This window comes from Orcinus orca, chromosome 5, assembly GCF_937001465.1.
Source record: "Orcinus orca chromosome 5, mOrcOrc1.1, whole genome shotgun sequence".
In the NCBI taxonomy this organism is placed as follows: domain Eukaryota; kingdom Metazoa; phylum Chordata; class Mammalia; order Artiodactyla; family Delphinidae; genus Orcinus; species Orcinus orca.
The window spans coordinates 143,168,875-143,185,545 of record NC_064563.1 but is presented as its reverse complement, the minus strand read 5'-3'; the positions used below and the strand labels follow the sequence as shown (position 1 = coordinate 143,185,545).

The 16,671-nt window shown below is 44.8% G+C and overlaps 1 protein-coding gene across 1 annotated transcript in view; it reads left to right on the top strand.

Annotated features, from left to right (window-relative positions):
• Nucleotides 1-1,445: 1,445 nt before the first annotated feature.
• The window catches only part of BRWD1 (bromodomain and WD repeat domain containing 1), a 126,165-nt gene continuing 110,939 nt past the window's right edge, over nucleotides 1,446-16,671 (top strand). Inside the window, exons 1-4 of the mRNA XM_004264567.4 lie at nucleotides 1,446-1,628; nucleotides 1,722-1,780; nucleotides 1,918-1,947; nucleotides 2,097-2,156. Coding sequence (XP_004264615.1) covers nucleotides 1,580-1,628; nucleotides 1,722-1,780; nucleotides 1,918-1,947; nucleotides 2,097-2,156 — 198 coding nt within the window. The 5' untranslated portion in view covers nucleotides 1,446-1,579. The remainder of the gene's footprint in view (nucleotides 1,629-1,721; nucleotides 1,781-1,917; nucleotides 1,948-2,096; nucleotides 2,157-16,671) is intronic.

The following is a 16,671-nucleotide window of genomic DNA, read 5'->3' as shown; positions in this document are numbered from 1 at the left end:
ATATAAAAACTTCTGCTATGTGGTGTCTAAATAATTAAAACCTGGCACGTACAGGGTGCTTGCTGTACGCTAAGAACACATATTAACCCATTACACCCTCACAACCCTATGAAGTAGGCACAAATATTATCTACAGTTTACAAGTGAGGAAAATTGAGGCTCAGAGGTTGTGATTTGCTCAAAGTCACACACTGAACAGCCTGGCAAGGCCCAGGGTCAGTCCCACTCCAGGGTCTGCTCTAAACCACTACCTTTAACTTTTCTATGCTGTGGTTGTTATTCTACTGCGTAGGAATTGGGATTACAACGTCCTCTCCACGAGGACAGTATTTTGCTCGCTGTTGTACCTTAGGATTCCGAATAGGGCTCGTTGGCTATGCCGAGTGAATGAATCCGCAGCCTACCACGGCATTAAGGGAATTTTCTGGACCCTTGTGCACTGCTCCAGCCTCAAATCCTACTACTGTCTTCCAAGAGCATCCTAGTGACGCATGGTTCCCCCCCCCGCCCCGCCCCGGGTGTCCCTCAAGGGACTGGGCTGCTGCGTGTCTATTGCCCGCTTCCTCCCACCCGCCTTCCTATCCGGCTAAGTCATCGCCGGCCTGGACTGCCTTCCCGGACTAGCGAAGTTGACATCCTCAGCGTTGTACTGCATTTTCTTTAACCCTTTCTACAAGACTGCTGGGCTCTCCTAGGACTGCGGCTCGGCCTCATGATTCTATCTTCTTCTACTGCACGCGGCAACGTGGACTCTTAGTAGACGTTTGCTGTGCTCTCCAAGCTACAGAGGCTCAGTGTCCGCGGCCCCCCGGTCCCCACCCCCATCCTGTGACTTCCCCACATCCCTCCTCCACTCTCGGGGGAAAGCTTCTCGGCCGGCCTTCTCTTTGCGGGCGACACGATTCTCAGTTGTAAGGGTTTCGCGTCCTCGAAGCAAGCGATCTTCCGTGGGGGGCAAACACACTGGCCCCAGATGACCGTCCGTGAGGTCCTTTCCGAGAACCCGAAGCTGGCGACCGCGCCGCACTCGCCGCGCGCCCTGGGACCCCCGCTTCCGCGTCGACGGGGGTCCGCTCCGGCCTTTGAAGCGGAGACCTGTCCCTCTCCCGCCCCCGCCCCAGCACGACCCCCACCCGACCTCCGCCCCCGCCGCCCGCCCCTCAGCGCAGTCGGGCCGCCGCCTCACAATGGCCGGGCGCCTTCTCACCGCGCGCAGGGATCCCGGCCACGCGCGCTCCCCTCCCCCACGCGCCGCCTCCTCCGGGGCTCGGCCCCTGGCGCACATAGTCTCCGCCCTGCGCACCCTGAAGCGGAGGAGAGGGAGGCGAGGCGCGCTCTTCCAGCCGCGGCCCGACCGCCGTTCGTCCGGTGGCGCCAGCGGCCCCCCACGGAGGAACTACTTTCTCTCCCTCAGGGGCACTACTTCGCGGAGGCGTCGGCGCTGGCGGCGCGCACGGCATGGCGGCGGCAGCGGCGGCGGCGGCGGCGCGCCTGAGGTAGAGAGACGCCGGCCCGGTCAGGCCTCGGCGCGGCCTACACGCTTCGCTCACCCGCTCCCGCCCCGGCTCCGCGCCCGGCCATGGCGGAGTCCTCGCCCGCCCGACGCCCGGTGCCCCTCATCGAGTCGGGTAAGACGCGCCGCTCGCGGCGCCCCCGCCCCGGCCGCGGCCCCCTCCCCGCCGCCGCGCCTGCTCCTGACCCGACTCCCCGTCTCCCCGCAGAGCTGTACTTCCTTATCGCTCGGTACCTATCGGCCGGCCCGTGTCGGAGAGCCGCCCAGGTGAGTGCGGGCCCGCGGGCGGCGGCCGCGCTCCGGGGGTCGCGGCCCCGCCGCCGCCTGGGGTCGCGGGAGGAGGGCGCCTGGCGGACCCGGGGTGCGGCCCCCGCCCCCCTAACTGCGCGTCTCTTCGGCTGCAGGTGCTGGTGCAGGAGCTGGAGCAGTACCAGGTCTGTGCTGCGCGGCGGCGCCCGGCCCGCCGCGTCCCCTGCGTCCCCTGCCGGCCCTGCCCGGGGGCCGCTCGCCCGGCTCCCCCGTCCCCCGCCCCCCCGCCCGGCCCCGCGCGGTGGTCACTCGTGTGCGTCTCGGGTCTTTGCAGTTGCTGCCGAAGAGGTTGGATTGGGAGGGCAACGAGCACAACAGGAGCTACGAGGAATTGGTGAGAGTTTTGACATTTCCATCCCGGTGTTTCCGAGCGCCCGCCCCCCGCCCCCTTTTCTGGTCTCCTGCTGGAGGGGCGAAGTGACCGAGCGGCGCTCGGAGGGGGCGGGAGGGCGGCCCGGGCGTCACCGGGACGACGGGACTCCCCCCTGTAGGTAGTATTTTGCTTTGGGGTGGCCGGGTTTGTTTGGGTAGGAAACGGCTGCGGGGGGCGAGGTGGCGGGGTGGGTCCCCAGGTGCGGTGCTTCTGGTGAGAGCCGGGGGCGCGCCAGCCATTCAGCGAGCTGCTCTCATCCGTGTTTCTCCTGAACCCGACTTGTAACTCGACCTGTGATTGGTCTTCCTCCTTTTGCCCCGCCCATCTTCTCCAACCACTTGTTCCTAGGAATAGAAGCTTCGGTGTCTGAAAGGTGGAGAAATGTTCCTCTTTTTTCCCTCAGCAGAGTAATAAAAAATCTTGGCTGCTGTGAGACTGTGCCGCTCCTCCAATACTTGTGCCGCTGTAAACTGTGCTACACTTGTTGAATGCCTTAGGAAAGTTAATGTGATGAATTTTTACGTTGCTGTTTAGTGTATGTTACTTAATATAGGCTCTAAATACGCGGTTTCTTTCTGGAGCACCATTTAACATAGATTACAGTTCTCTTTCCATTGTATTTTGTCGTCTTTTTTAGTTGCTCTCACAGTATATATGATTTGGTTTGATTCATTCGTTTTGTCCTTAGTGAAATAAAACATTTTTCAGGAAAATATTTTTCCAATTTGTATATTAGGACAAAGGATTTCTTTAGTTGCCAGGTCATATTCAGCATCTTGTATGCACAAAACAACTGGGGGGGAAAAAAAAAGAGTTCCTGAATGATTTTTTACCACAGTTCTAATACCTGCAAGCAGAAGTTGGTAGAATATGATCACCATTGTTGAATTATACAAAAGAACAGAAATAGGGGGATTTGTTATCTGTATGTGAACAGTTAAGTATTTTTTTAAAAACTTAATTGTAGTTGATTTACAATGTTGAGGTAATTTGTGCTATACAGCAAAGTGATTCAGTTATATATACATTCTTTTTCACGTTTCTTTCCATTATGGTTTGTCACAGGATATTGAATCTAGTTCCCTGTGCTCTACAGTAGTACCTTGTGTATCCATCCTCTATATAATAGCTGGCATTTGCTGACCCCAAGCTCCCAGTCCTTCCCTCCACCACTCCCCCTCCCCCGTGGCAACCACAAGTCTGTTCTCTGTCTGTGAGTCTGTTTCTGTTTTCGTAGATACTGAACACTTCAGTGTTAACAGTTAAAGTTGGTTGAATGTAACAAAAGATTCTATTTCAATTGTCAGTTTTAATATTTGCCTTCCTAGAGTTTTTTGAAGCAAACACTTAAAAGTGAATATTTTCAAGCAAGTGAGCTCTAAAGGTTCTGTATCATGGCAGTTTTTATGTTTTCTTGAGTTTGACATTTTGAGACTTAAGGAAATGTTTAAAGGAGTGCTCCGTTTTATTGTTTTACTCCTGTTGGTAGGTGAAAACAGTGTTGTCAGTGAAGCAGAAAAGCATTAATATTTTTTAAATTTATTTTTTATTGAAGTATAGTTGAATTACAATGTGTTAATTATTGCTGTACAGCAAAGTGACTCAGTTATACACATATATACATCCTTTTTCATATTTTGCATCATGGTTTATCATAGGATATTGACTGTAGTTCCTGTGCTGTACAGTAGGACCTTGTTGTTTATTCATTCTATATATACCAGTTTGCACTGCTAATTCCAAACTCCCAATCCAACCCTCTCCCACCTCCCTCCCCAGAAAAGCATCATTGACATGACAGTGCAGTCATGCTGCTGAAGAGAAAATTGCTTACATTTTGAAATAAGCGTAATGCTGTAACTACTGGAAAAGTTTCTTTAAAAATAGATTTGTATATTTTTTGGCTTTTGCTGGTAGAATTGTTTAAAACTTAAAATTCTGCTTTAAATTATTCAGAATCTCTCTTTGTGATATATCCCTATGATGTGGCTGCGACATATGTCTTCTCATTGTCTGGATGATTTGTCTGATGGGTATCCTCTTCCTCCTTTACCTTCCTGCCTCCTCCTCTCCCAGCACTAAATGGTAGAGGATGAGTTTCCTGTATAGAGAATTATTCTTTTGTCAAAGGTATGAGTAGCTTCTAGTTCTCCAACAGAGTCTCCTTTTTTAAAAAAAAAAAATTTTAAGAAGTGTTTAAATATACACAAATGAGAATAATGTAATGAATCTGCATATATCATAAACAAATTCATTAGCAATTTTTTTTTTTTTTGTCTTTTGGCCTCACCCTGTGGCATGTGGAACTTCCCTGACCAGGAATTGAACCTGCGCCCCCTGCAGTGGAAGCACGGAGGCATCACCATTGGACCCCTGGGGAAGTCCCCCAATTTGCTATACTTATTTATTTTTTTATATTTGGCTTGAATTGGGCTTCAGACAAGTTCCATGCATTGGGCCGAAATTAAATCTCTTTTTATCTTGCATAGTATTTTTTTCCCCGTGCTGTTGATTTACTGAAGAGACTGAGTTATTCTGTAGAATGTTTCACATATTGGTTTTGTCTGATTGTTTCTTATAATGTTGTTTGTTTCTTTACTTTGTTTAATTTATTCCTTTTTCTCAGTAGTTCGCATTCTTGGATCAGAACCACCTGGGAGCTTTATAAAATCTGGATGCCCAGGCTATGCCCCAGACCAGTTAAATAAGAATCTTTGTGGTGGGGCTGGACATTACTATTTTTTAAAGCCTTTCAGGTGATTCCCATATCACTGTTTATAAAGCTACAGTTTATCTTAGACTTGTGACCATGCTGTTATTCCAGCATGTACTTTAGAAGTAAGAATGTTTTTGATACTTCTCAGGAGAATTGAGACTAGTTATCTCTCAATACCTAACCCTGCATTAGCAGTTGGGCCTGTGAATTTAATTGGAATTTTTATGATTTATAGGTGGTGAAGAAAGGGGAAGAGTGAAATAGAAGTATAGAACTGGGCATGGGAATTGGGAAGGACTAGGTTTGTAAAAGGAGGGGTGTATTTAAAAAGGGGAAAGTGATTTGATATACTTTGTGATTGAGTAACATGATAGATCAATTTTTGTAGGCAATCTCTTAACCAGAAAAAAAAAAAATCAGAAGATTCGTATAGTGTAGCCTATCATTAGGGGATTTATCGTCATTAAGTTGTCATTTATTTATTTTTGGCTGCGTCCAGTCTTCGTCGCTGTGCGTGGGCTTTCTCTGGTTGTGGCGAGCGTTGCGGTGACTTCTCTTGGTGCACAGCACGGGCTCCAGGCGCATGGGCTTCAGTAGTTGCAACACGCAGGCTCAGTAGTTGTGGCTTACGGGCTCTAGAGCGCAGACTCAGTAGTGGTGGCGCACGGGCTTAGTTGCTCCACGGCATGTGGGATCTTCCTGGACCAGGGCTCGTGTCCCTTGCATTGGCAGGCAGATTTTTAACCACTGTGCCACCAGGGAAGTCCCTTGATATATATATTTTTTAAAATAATGTTTGAGTAGGCCTTTTGTGTGAGGGAAAGTCTTCAGAGTTATTTGTATTGAAATCAGTATCTGGTTTATTAGAATTGTAAGTGGTCATAGTTTTTTTTTTTTTTTTTTTTTTGCTGTACGTGGGCCTCTCACTGTCGTGGCCTCTCCCATTGCGGAGCACAGGCTCCGGACGCGCAGGCTCAGCGGCCATGGCTCACGGGCCCAGCCGCTCCACAGCATGTGGGATCCTCCCATACCGGGGCACGAACCCATGTCCCCTGCATCGGCAGGCGGACTCTCAACCACTGCGCCACCAGGGAAGCCCTGGTCATAGTTTTTAAACTTTTACGTTCATTTACAAATTTTAGAAGTCTAGTAACATATAGAAACAAGTATATTTGTTTTTACATTTTGATTAGTGTTTAATTTGTCACAAGAAGTAAATCTTAAAATATTTAACACCAACTTAATATTGTTAATTAAATTTCCTTGGGGGTTTCCACACTATATATGCAAATAGATGATGATTTTAATCTATAGATGTCTCAAGATGGCAAACATAAGATCTAAGCATAATGTTTCTAAGAATTTAACTGTTGTAAGTATATTTTATTTATTTATTTATTTATATTTTTGCCCGCTCCATGCAACACGCGGGATCTTAGTTCCCCAACCAGGGATCGCACCTGTGACCCCTGCAATGGAAGTGCAGAGTCCTAACTACTGGACCACCAGGGAATTCCCAGTATATTTTTATTTTATTTTATTTTATATAAATTCATTTTAATTTATTTATTTTTGGTTGCCTTGGGTCTTTGTTGCTGCGTGCGGGCTTTCTCTAGTTATGGCGAGCGGGGGCTACTATTCTTTGTGGTATGAGTGCTTCTCGTTGTGGTGGCTTCCCTTGTTGCGGAGCACGGGCTCTAGGCATGTGGGCTTCAGTAGTTGTGGCATCTGGGCTCACTAGTTGTGAGCTTAGTTGCTCCGCGGCATGTGGGATATTCCCGGACCAGGGTTCGAACCCGTGTCCCCTGCATTGGCAGGTGGATTCTTAACCATTGTGCCGCCCGGGAAGTCCTATTTTATTTATTTTTATTTTAAAAAAAATTTATTTATTTGGCAGCATCGGGTCTTAGTTGCAGCATACGGGATCTCTCATTGTGGCGCGCGGGCTCCAGATCTTGCGGGCCCAGTAGTTGTGGTGCGTGGGCTTAGTTGGCCAATCAGTGATCGAACCCGTGTCCCCTGCATTGGAAGGTGGATTCTTAAACACTGGACCACCAGGGAGTCCCGTAAATGTATTTTAAATTTATTGTAGCAAATTATTCTTTTTTACTCTTACAAACATTAAAAATAGTTCAGTTATTACAAAACTTATTACTATATCAGAATAACTATAACTTGCACAAGTGTATTCATACTTCTTTTCTTCATCTCTACTTGTCAACCTTCCTCGGTTTATGAATTCACTGTCCAAACCAAGGGGAGAGTGGTATTACCATCTTGAGCTCCCTACTGGATTAAGGACTCAGGTTATGATTGAAGATTATGACTCAGGTCTTGAAATTTGGGTGCACTGCCACATAGACTCTACTGTAGTCTCAAATTGAGCCTTTTTTTAAAAAATAGCAAGGCTACTTATTTACCCATTTCAAACAAAACAACTCCTGGGACTTCCCTGGTGGTCCAGTGGTTAAGAATTCCCTCTTCCACTGCAGGGGGCATGGGGTTGATCCCTGGTTGGGGAACTAAAATCCCATATGCTGTACTGCACGGCCAAAACTAAATAAATAAAACTCTGTTTTCCCCACCTGTATTGCAATTAGTCACATTACCATTTTATTTTCATTGTGGGATTCTAAAGACCCTTCATCCTGAGTGCAGCTTATTTCTTTCCTCTCTGCATTTTCTTTGTACTTGACTATAGAGATCTATCATTCTACAGGCATTTCATTGACAACACTTGGGAACACTTAATGATCATGGTAGTGTGATGATAAGTTACAGTCTAGCAATAGAGCAGTATTAAATCAGAAATTTGGGTTTTGGTGCCAGGTGGCTAGGCTGTAATCTTGACTTTTTAGCATTACTTACTAGATGTTCTAAGGCAGATTATTTAATCTCTACCTCAGTTCCTCGATCTGCAAGACAAGGGTAATAATAATTATATCAAAGTGTTGTGAACCTTATATGGAAATAAATGATTTTGCAGTGTTTATTAGTAACAATGTTGATAGGACAGTAAGTCATAATATTGTTAGACTTCCCCTTCACCTAATTTATATTTGTAGGGTCTTATGAAATAACAAAATACAGTCTTTATGAGCTCTAACACTTGTATGAATGATACCTGGTATTCACCCTTATGGATGACCACAGAGTAGGAAGGGGAACGGCAGTCTCTATACCTTAGTGCTGAATAACGGTAGTGGTGTCACTATCTAAGTCACTTAGCCTTGACTCTGCTACTTTATTATTTATTTATTTATTTACTTAATTTTTTGGCTGTGTCGGGTCTTAGTTGTGGCGCACAAACTCTCTCTAGTTGTGGCGCACAGGCTCAGCAGTTCTCACGGCCTTAGTTGCCCCGTGGCTTGTGGGATCTTTGTTCCCCAACCAAGGATGGAACCCGCATCCCCTGCATTGGAAGGTGGATTCTTAACCACTGGACCACCAGGGAAGTCCCTTGACTATGCTACTTTAAAAGAGAATAGTTACTAGTTACTTTGTTTTCATAGGCTCATCTAATCATAACAGTTACTTTCCTCTAAAGCAGGGGTCTCTAACCCCTGTGCTGCAGACTGGTACCTGTCTGAGGCCAGTTAGGAACTGGGCCGCACAGCAGGAGGTGAGTGGCAGGCAAGCGAGAGAAGCTTCATCTGCCGCTCCCCATTGCTCCCCCCCATCACTTACATTATGCTTGAACCATCCCCCCACCAACCCCCCCCCCCACCCCGCCACGGTCTGTGGAAAAATTGTCTTCCACGAAACTGGTCCCTGGTGCAACAAAGGTTGGGGACCGCTGCTCTAAAGGACAAAGGTCATGTGACGTTTTTCCTTTCAAATTGTCTAAATCCTTACAGATTTTAAAAAATCTTCCTATGTGGAGTTATCTGTCTCTCTTTTTTCTTCCTTAGTTCTTTACTTTGAAGCTATGTTATCAGGTGCATACAAATTCCAAACTTATCTTCCTGTTTAGTTGATCCCCCTCCTTCTTTCAAATGGACTTAATTTTTTAGAGCAGTTTTGGGTTCATAGCAGAATTGAGTGGAAGATACAGATTTCCCATATACTCCTGCTCCCATAGTCTCCCTCATTATCAACATCTCCCACCAGAGTGGTACATTTATTGCAGTTGATGACTATTTTGACATACCATGCTCATCCAAAGTCTATAGTTTATGTTAGTGTTCTCTTACATTTACATTCAGTGCTCTTGGTATTGTACAGTCTGGGTTTGGACAAATGTACAGTGACATGTATCCACCAATAGAGTATCATAGAGTAATTTTACAGCCCTAAAAATCCTTTGTGCTCTGCCTAAATATCCCTCCCTTCCTCCCTTCCACTAATGTTTTTGCTGTGTCCATAGTTTCACCTTTTCCAGAATTTGACCCTTATTTTATTTTTATTATTTTAAAATTTATTTATTTTAAAATTTATTTATATTATTTTTATTTATTTTTGGATGCATTGGGTCTTTGTTGCTGCACACGGGTGTTCTCTAGTTGTGGTGAGTGGGGGCTACTCTTTGTTGCGGTGTGTGGGCTTCTCATTGCAGTGGCTTCTCTTGTGGAGCACAGGCTCTAGGCACGAGGGCTTCAGTAGTTATGGCTTGCGGGTTCTAGAGCGCAGGCTCAGTAGTTGTGATGCATGGGCTTAGTTGCTCCGCGGCATGTGGGATCTTCCTGGACCAGGGCTCGAATCCATGTCCCCTTCACTGGTAGGCGGATTCTTAACTGCTGCGCCACCAGGGAAGCCCTGACCCTTTTTTTAAAAATTAGGAAATACTCTCTCTTCATACTTCTTGCCTTAAAGTCTAACATTGCCTCGTGTTATTGTAGCCAGCCCAGCTTTCTTTTGGTTAGTGATGGCATGGTATATATATATTTTTTATCCTTTTACTTTTGGTATTCCTGGGGTCTCATTTTTAAAGTGTGTCTCCTGAAACAGCATGTAGTTTTATTCAGTCTTTTAGTTGGAGTGTTTAAACCATTTGTATTTAATATAATTACTTAAACATGATTGTGTTAGACCTACCAAGTATCTGTTTTATATATGTCCCATTTATTTTTCCTCTCTTACTTTCTTTTGGATTAAGCAGCTGTTATTCTATTTATTTTTTTTATTGCTTTTCCATAATATATCTTTTTATTGTTTTAGTGGTTACCCTAGAGATTATAATATGCATTACCATTTACTTTAGGTACTTTAACCACTTGTCATATAAATGGAGTTAAAACTATTAGTTGTCACCCTCTTGTCCTTTGGGCTATTAGCATATTTTACTTTTACATATGTTATAAATTTTTCCAGATGTTATTGTAGTTGTTTTATTTTATTTTATTTTTTTTGGCCACACTGCACAGCATGCAGGATCTTAATTCCCCAACCAGGGATCATACCCGCATACCCTGCATTGGGAGTGCGGAGTCTTAACCACTGGACCACCAGGGAAGTCCCTGTAGTTGTTTTAAAGTCAATTTTCATTTGCTTATCCACTTGTATATCTTTCCTGGTATTTTTAATTCCTTCCTGTCTTTCCATGCCTCTTATATGTGATTATTTTTTCTTCAGTCTCCACAACTTATTTTGGTATTTCTTTTAATGAAAGTTTGTTGGCAGTGACTTCAGTTTTCCTTTTTCTTTTTTTCTTTTTTTTTGGTTTGAAAACTTCTTTGTTTTGACTTTATTTTTAAAAAAATATTTATTTTTTTGATTTATTTATTTTCTTAATTTTTGGCCGTGTCTGGTCCTAGTTGGCGGCACGTGAGATCTTTCATTGTGACGTGCGGTCTCTTTGTTGCGGTGCTCAGGCTTCTTTGTAGTTGTGGCGTGCGGGTTTTCTCTCTCTAGTTGTGGCTCATGGGCTCCAGGGCACGTGGGCTCTATAGTTTGCGGCATTTGGCCTCTCTCATTGAGGTGCGTGAGCTCAATAGTTGCGGCGCGTGGGCTTAGTTGCCTTGCAGCGTGTGGGATCTTAGTTCCCTGACCAGGGATTGAACCCGCCTCCCCTGCATTGGAAGGCAGGTTCTTTACCACTGGACCATCAGGGAAGTCCCTTGACTTTATTTTTAAGGTATTTTTTTTAATTTTTAAATAATTTTTACTCATTATTATTAAAAAAATATTTAAAAAAAATTCTTTTCATTTATTTTTGGCTGTGTTGGGTCTTTGTTGCTGTGCGCTGGCTTTCTCTAGTTGTGGCGAGTGGGGGCCACTCTCGGTTGTGGTGTGCAGGCTTCTCATTGTGGTGGCTTCTCATTGCAGAGCATGGGCTCTAGGTGCACGGGCTTCAGTAGTTGTGCGCAGGCTCAGTAGTTGTGGTGCACGGGCTTAGTTGCTCTGCGGCATGTGGGATCCTCCTGGACCAGGGCTCGAACCTGTGTCCCCTGCATTGGCAGGCAGATTCTTAACCACTGCGCCACCATAGAAGCCCAGATTTTTTTTTTAATTAATTAATTTGTTTGCTTTTTTTGGCTGTGTTGGTTCTTCGTTGTTGCGCGCGGGCTTTCTCTAGTTGCGGTGAGCAGGGGCTACTCTTCCTTGCAGTGTGTGGACTTCTCATTGTGGTGGCTTCTCTTGTTGCGGAGCACGGGCTCTAGGCACGCAGGCTTCAGTAGTCGTGGCACGTGGGCTCAGTCGTTGTGGTTCGTGGGCTCTAGAGCGCAGGCTCAGTAGTTGTGGTGCATGGGCTTAGTTGCTCCATGGCATGTGGGATCCTCCCGGGCCAAGGCTCGAACCGGTGTCTCCTGCATTGGCAGGCGGATTCTTAACCACTGTGCCACCAGGGAAGCCCCCCAGATTTTTTTTGTTTTTAAGCTGTGAAATTCTGGTTGGTTGGTTGGTTCTGGTGTTTTTTTTCTTTCAGCACATTAATAGTGTAAAGCCAGCAGTCTTACTATTCCTTCTTTCAAGATAATGTTTTTTTCCTCTGGCTGCTTTTTAAGATTTTCATTTTGTCTTTAATTTTCAGAAGTTTTACTATGATATACTGTAGTCGTTATCGATTACTACATAAAAAATTATCCTAAACTTAGTGACTTAAGACAACACAGATTAATTAAGTAATTATTTTTACTTGGTTGCGCCACACAGCATGTGAGATCTTAGTTCCCCAACCAGGGATCGAACCCTTGCCCCCTGCACTGTAAGAGCAGAGTCTTAACCACTGGACTGCCAGGGAAGTCTCACAGGTTTATTATTGTCTCTGTTTAAGTCAGGAGTCCAGGCACAGCTGAGCTGAATCCTCTGTCTCAGTCTCTCTCAAGGCTGCAATCAAAGTGTTGGCCAGAGCTGGGGTTTCAACTGAAAGCTTGACTGTGGAAGGATCTGCTTCCAAGTTCACATCGTTTTTGGCTGGCTTCAGTTCCTGGAATGGATTGTTAGACTGAGAGCCTCAGTTCCTAGTTGGCTCTTGGCTGCACTCAGCTCCTTGCCACATTGATCTCTCCAACATAACAGCATGCCTCATGGAAAGATGAAGGCAGAGAGGGCAGTAGTCTGCAGGCAAGACAGAAGTCACAGTCTTCTGTAACCTAATAATGGATGTGTTACTCAATGTTAGTGTGTTCTGTTGGTTAGAAGTAACTTACTCAAGGGGAGGGGATTTCACAGGTCTGAGTACCAGAAGGTGGGAATGTTGGGGTCCATGTCAGAAGCTGCCTACCACATGTGCCTAGGTAGATTTCTTGGCACTTACTTTGCTTGGGGTTCTCTGAGCTTCTTGAATCTGTAGTATATCAAGTAGTTCACTGTATAATTAAAGTCTCATATGGAAAGCATAGAAGAATAGGGCAGAATAAGTATTTTGAAGAGATAATGGCTGAGCATTTTCCAGCATCTGGGCCATCTCTGGGTCTGCTGCTTTTCGCCACTCCCTCTCTTGACCCTGGGTCTCATATTTTGCTTTGTTGTATGTCTCATCATCATTTTTTTTTTTTTTTTTTTTTTTTGCGGTACGCGGGCCTCTCACTGTTGTGGCCTCTTCCGTTGCGGAGCACAGGCTCCGGATGCGCAGGCTCAGCGGCCATGGCTCATGGGCCCAGCTGCTCCGCAGCATGTGGGATCTTCCCGGACCGGGGCACGAACCCATGTCCCCTGCATCGGCAGGCGGACTGTCAACCACCGCGCCACCAGGGAAGCCCTGTCTCATCATCTTTTGAAGTATACTGGGCCTTTTTGCGTTAAAAGAGTAGTGTAGTTAGTCTCAGTAAAGGATGTGCTTTTTTTCCTCTCTCATAGCTGTTAGTTTGTGGGGTTGGGTCAATCTGATTCGTAGCTGATCATCTCTGGCCTTTGGTGCAGCTTTAGTTGCATTCACTTCATAACTGGCTTCACGTGTTTTGAGGGTGGGATTGAGACTCTTGCAGCAGAGTTTGGAATTTGGGCACCAGTGAGATTCTTTTTTTTAAAATTAATTAATTATATTTACTTTGGCTGCGTTGGATCTTAGTTGATGGCATGCGGGATATTCGTTGAGGCATGTGGGATCTTTCTTTGCGGTGCACGGGCTTCTCTAGCTGTGGCATGTGGGTTTTCTCTTCTCTAGTTGTGGCACGTGGGCTCTGTAGTTGTCGTGTGCGTGCTCTCTAGTTGAGGCGCGTGAGTTCAGTAGTTGTGGTGTGTGGACTTAATTGCCCTGCGGCATGTGGGATCTTAGTTCCCTAACCAGGGATCGAACCTGTGTCCCCTGCATTGTAAGGTGGATTCTTTACCACTGGACCACCAGGGAGGTCCCACCAGTGAGATTCTTGAGAGGTCTATACTTTATAGCTGAGTTGCCTGCTTTCCAAATTTGTAAGATCTTGCGCTATTTTATAGTCCAGTTGCCTACATTTTGGTTCACGAAGAGTTCTCTTTGCTCTCCAGTTCTACCTTGTTGTCCTATCCCTAGCCAGCTGCTCTGCATCCAGTTTTTGGCCCTGTGCAGTTGGTGAAGGCCTGTGGAAGGGAATTGGCATGGGTGCAACTCACTCTGAGGAGGCTCCTTAGTGTTCTAATCAGTCGTCAGCCCACAGGTGGCTGTTTAAAAATTTGACAGATTTTTCCTTTTTCCTTATGTCTGCGTCAGTTCTTCCTGCCTGTCTGCTATGGATGAAAACAGCTGTGAGTGTTTTTTCTGTTCACAGAAGGGCTCATCAGTTCCTGGGGTACAGTTAATTTAGATTTGTTTCCTTAGCCCTGTGAAGGGGGTAGATAATCTAGCTTGTTCTCATTTTTAAGGTGAGAGCAATGGTTTTTCTTGCATTATCTCCTTTGAAATAGTTGGAATAGATAAATGATTACTTTTGACTTTTAAAAATTATGTGGCACAGGAATTCCCTGGTGGCGCAGTGGTTAAGAATCCACCTGCCAATGCAGGGGACACAGGTTTGAGCCCTCGTCCGGGAAGATCCCACATGTTGTGGAGCAACTAAGCCCATGCACCGCAACTACTGAGCCCGCGAGCCACAACTGCTGAGCCCCCCATGCCTAGAGCCCATGCTCCGCAACAAGAGAAGCCACTGCAATGAGAAGCCCACACACCGCAACGTAGAGTAGCCCCCGCTCGCCCCAATTAGAGAAAGCCCGCACGCAACGAAGACCCAACGCAGCCAAACATAATTTTTTTTTTTTAAATTTATGTGGGACATACAACCACCTGTAGTTATTTGTAGGTACAGCTAATTATATTTCTTGGCACATAGTAGGTGCTCAGTATTTATCGAAATAATTAATGTTTAATGCTTAGTATATTTTTTTACTGAGAACCAGTCATTAACAGTTTGGTTATTAAATAGTGTTTTGTCTGATCTTTGAGTTCTTAAAATTTCTCTAAGAAGTGTACTTCATTTGTGGGGCAGGTAGGGCAGTGTTTAGCACCGAATGGTCACGAGATACATGGAAGTTATACATCCCTTTTTTTTTTAAAGCTCCTTAATCCGTTTCATTAGGAACCTACAAAATAGAATTTTTCAATGATTGTTTATTATCTTTCCTTTTTTATATGGAAATGGGGAAATGGCATTTTTTAAAAATTATGTATATTCAAATGATGGTGTTTTAAATCACACGGAACAACAACAACAAAATCTTGATAAAACAAGAAATGGGAGAAATAAAAACTGATTTCTGAACCAAATGTGTCCTTACACAATAGTGAATCACTGGGAAATGTAGTCATGGACTAGGTAAGCTCCATGTGAAGAAAACATATAGGAATTCAAAAGCGTTATAGCACATAACTCTTTGTTTTTTAAATAGATAGGCCTCAAAGTTTTTTTTTTATAGCACATCACATCTTTTTAAAATAAATTCTCACTTTTCTTTTTTGGCTACATTGGGTCTTTGTTGCTGCGCGCGGGCTTTCTCTCGTTGTGGCGAGTGGGGGCTACTCTTGGTTGTGGTGTGCAGGCTTCTCATTGCAGTGGTTCTCTTGTCACGGAGCATGGGCTCTAACCTTGTGGGCTTCAGTAGTTGTGGCACGTGGGCTCTAGAGTGTGTGGGCTTCAGTAGTTGTGGCTCGTGGGCTCAGTAGTTGTGGTGCATGGGCTTAGCTGCTCCGTGGCATGTGGGATCTTCCCAGACTAGAGATCAAACCCATGCCCCCTGCATTGGCAGGTGGATTCTTAACCACTGCGTCACCAGGGAAGCACCAGGACTATTTTTTTAAGGAAGTACGTTTATTGGCGGTTAATAATTCATCTTTTCTGAACTGCCTTTTTATATCTTTTACCTGCTTTTCTCCTGCTGTCTTATTATTTTGCAAGAATTCCCTATATGTTAGGTTATTCTTTAGTCTGTCACATATTCTAAATTCCTTTTTCCAGTTTGCAAGTTGCTTTTTAGTTTTCTTTGGAGGTTTTGTTTTTAGAGGTTTAAGATTTTTAACTTTTTACATGTCTTAATCTTTATTTTGCTTTTATGGTTGTTCTTAAACCATACTTTCTGTACTAGAAAATTATAAAGGCAATATTATGTATTTACTCATTTATATTTTTCCTAGGTCATTTATAATTTCTTTTTAAAAATTTTTATCTTTTTTTTTTTAAAATAAATTTATTTTATTTATCTTTGGCTATGTTGGGTCTTTGTCGCTGCACGCGGGCTTTCTCTAGTTGTGGCGAGCGGGGGCTACTGTTCGTTGCAGTGCACGGGCTTCTCATTGTGGTGGCTTCTCTTGTTGCGGAGCATGGGCTCTAGGCTCATAGGCTTCAGTAGTTGTAGCTCACAGGCTCAGTACTAGTGGCTTGCAGGCTCAGTAGTTGTGGCTCGTGGGCTCTAGAGCACAGGCTCAGTAGTTGTGGTGCACGTGCTTAGTTGCTCCACGGCATGTGGGATCTTTCCGGACCAGGGCTTGAACCTGTGTCCCCTGCATTGGCAGGCGTATTCTTAACCGCTGCACTACCAGGGAAGCCCATAATTTCTTTTTAAATGTTTTTATGTAGAGTTTATTTTAGCATTTGGTTGGTATGATATATGGATCTAGCCTTTTCCAGATTGTCAGTCAGTTTGCAGGTAACATCTGAGTCATCTTCTTTCTCTGCAGAGAATGCAGTCATTATCATTTTCTAAGTTCTTTCTGACTTTCCTCTATGGACTTTTTCTGTTCTTGTGACATTCTGTACTATTTTTATGATTGAACTTTTTTTTTTTTTAACGTCATTATTGGAGTGTAATTGCTTTACAGTGATGTGTTAGTTTCTGCTTTATAACAAAGTGAATCAGCTATACATATATATATATCCCCATATCCCCTCCCTCTTGCGTGTCCCTCCTACCCTC